Source organism: Meleagris gallopavo, chromosome Z (assembly GCF_000146605.3).
Source record: "Meleagris gallopavo isolate NT-WF06-2002-E0010 breed Aviagen turkey brand Nicholas breeding stock chromosome Z, Turkey_5.1, whole genome shotgun sequence".
NCBI lineage: Eukaryota > Metazoa > Chordata > Aves > Galliformes > Phasianidae > Meleagris > Meleagris gallopavo.
In genome coordinates, this window is record NC_015041.2 from 28,246,172 (window position 1) to 28,248,148 (window position 1,977).

The 1,977-nt window shown below is 34.3% G+C and overlaps 1 protein-coding gene across 1 annotated transcript in view; it reads left to right on the forward strand.

The window, feature by feature from the left end:
- LURAP1L (leucine rich adaptor protein 1 like) overlaps positions 1-902 on the forward strand; it is a 36,782-nt gene extending 35,880 nt beyond the window's left edge. Inside the window, exon 3 of the mRNA XM_031557285.1 lies at positions 139-902. Within this exon, the coding sequence (XP_031413145.1) occupies positions 139-504 (366 nt within the window). The 3' untranslated portion in view covers positions 505-902. The remainder of the gene's footprint in view (positions 1-138) is intronic.
- The last annotated feature ends 1,075 nt before the right edge of the window (positions 903-1,977 follow it).

Consider the following 1,977-nt stretch of genomic DNA (forward strand, 5'->3'; position numbering starts at 1 on the left):
TTTTTTAACTGAGTCTTTAAATAGATTTGTCTTAGATATCAAATGTGAGATTTTAATCCATCTATTGCCTCCAGCCTGTTGTTTGAAGTTCGATTTTAGAGAAAATCAGTAATCTTTTTTATTGCTTTTGCTTTGTAGATTAATCTCCGAGCCACTGATGTGAAACTTATGCGACAGCTACTCATCATCAATGAAAGTATTGAATCAATCAAGTGGATGATTGAAGAGAAGGGCATTGCCAGCAGAGGGAGCAGTTTGAGTGGCAGCCTGTGCAGCTTATTGGAAAGTCAGGACACATCCTTCCATGGCAGCTGTAGCAGTTTACAGGACTGTAGTGATGGTCTGGATGGAATATCAGTGGGAAGTTACTTGGACACTTTAGTTGATGATGTTCCTGGTCACCAAACACCTTCTGATGTAGACCAGTTCAGTGATTCTTCTATTATGGAAGACTCACATAAGCATCCCAAAATTGATTCAGATGAGTACTACTGTTTTGGTTAATAAAAAAAAGTTCCAGTGGGACATTCATGCACTTGTATTTATCCTTTTTCTTTGCTGCTATTTTATTTCACATGCAAAAAACCCAAACTTCTCTTGGAAGAAAAATATACTGTGATATTTTGATTCCACTTCTGAACTATTTTGTTTATTCTAACACATTTCCTCCTCAAAAAATTGTCTGCCCCTCTCCTCCTCGCCTTTTCTTTCTTTTAATTTATTGTTGCAATTTTTCTTTTTGTTGCTTTTTTTTTTTTTCTTCATTACTATATTCACAAGTCTTTAAAAGCGGTGAAGGAGAAGCTTTATCTTTAAAATGAGACTTCAGGGAATGACAGCATCAATTTTGTACTCGTTGGCAATAAAATACCTTCTGATAAGTAAAAATTGTGGACATTTTTCTTGACTACAAGATTAAACCTTTTCAAAGACAGTATTCTTACTGAGCTTCAAGTTTGAATCTTGAAAATGTTTCTACAAAATAATTTTCCTTTTTAAAATAATGATGTTTTATTCAATCACACTGTCTTCTCTTGAAGTGTAAGGTATCCTAAACATTTCTAGGTGGAGTTTCTTTCTTCTTGAATGTTGTCATGATTCTTGTCTGATTATGATCATGAGTTCTTGTCTTGAAGTGCACTCCAGTGGTGGAAATTCTTCATGAGGGCATTTATCATTTTTGAGCTTTTTACCTTTTCACTGAACCTGCTGTTTTATTGGGATAGTATGTGTCTAAGAAAAAGTAGGGAAATCCCACATTCAGTTATTGAATTTGAAGAGTTTGGATACTGGGCCAAAATTACTCAGCAGAATTATTTTTAAAATGTCTTGAAATGTTGAAAGATTTAAAATGTACTGGTGAATTATTTTACAGGAGGCACTAGCTAAAAGTTTAAAGCCACAGTCCCACCCCCTCCTTAACAAGTTCACTTTGATTTTATGAAATACTATTAATAAGAGAAAGTATTGCCTTGCTGTCTTCTTGCTTCCTGTTTTACAAACATGAGGTTCTTCTAACCTTTTTTTCTCTAGTAGTACAATTGAAAGCTACACATAGTCTTTTACTTTGGAAGCATCTGAGGAGTGGAATGGTAGCAGACTGAAGTCTCAGGCTTTGAGACTGCTCTGGCCAATGCTTTTATGCAGAAGAATAGGAAGCAGAATTTTTTTAATTGCTTCAGAATCATGATGAAAAAAAAAAGATTTTGTCCTACTGTGAAGAAGAAAAAAAAAAAAGAAGAAGAAAAAAAAGAAATGATTGATCTGAACTCTCATAAAAATATTAACGAATTTATATTTCCAGTATTTCCTGGTGGAGGAGGTGCTGTTACTTAAACATCATCTGAAAGTGTCTTGTCTCTTTACATTTCACAATAAAGCATGAAAATCCTGCCCAGAATCCTGCCAGACTACCTATTTAAAATATTGTTTACACATTCTGAAGCAATCAAGTCAGTAATGCAGCAGTTAAATTGC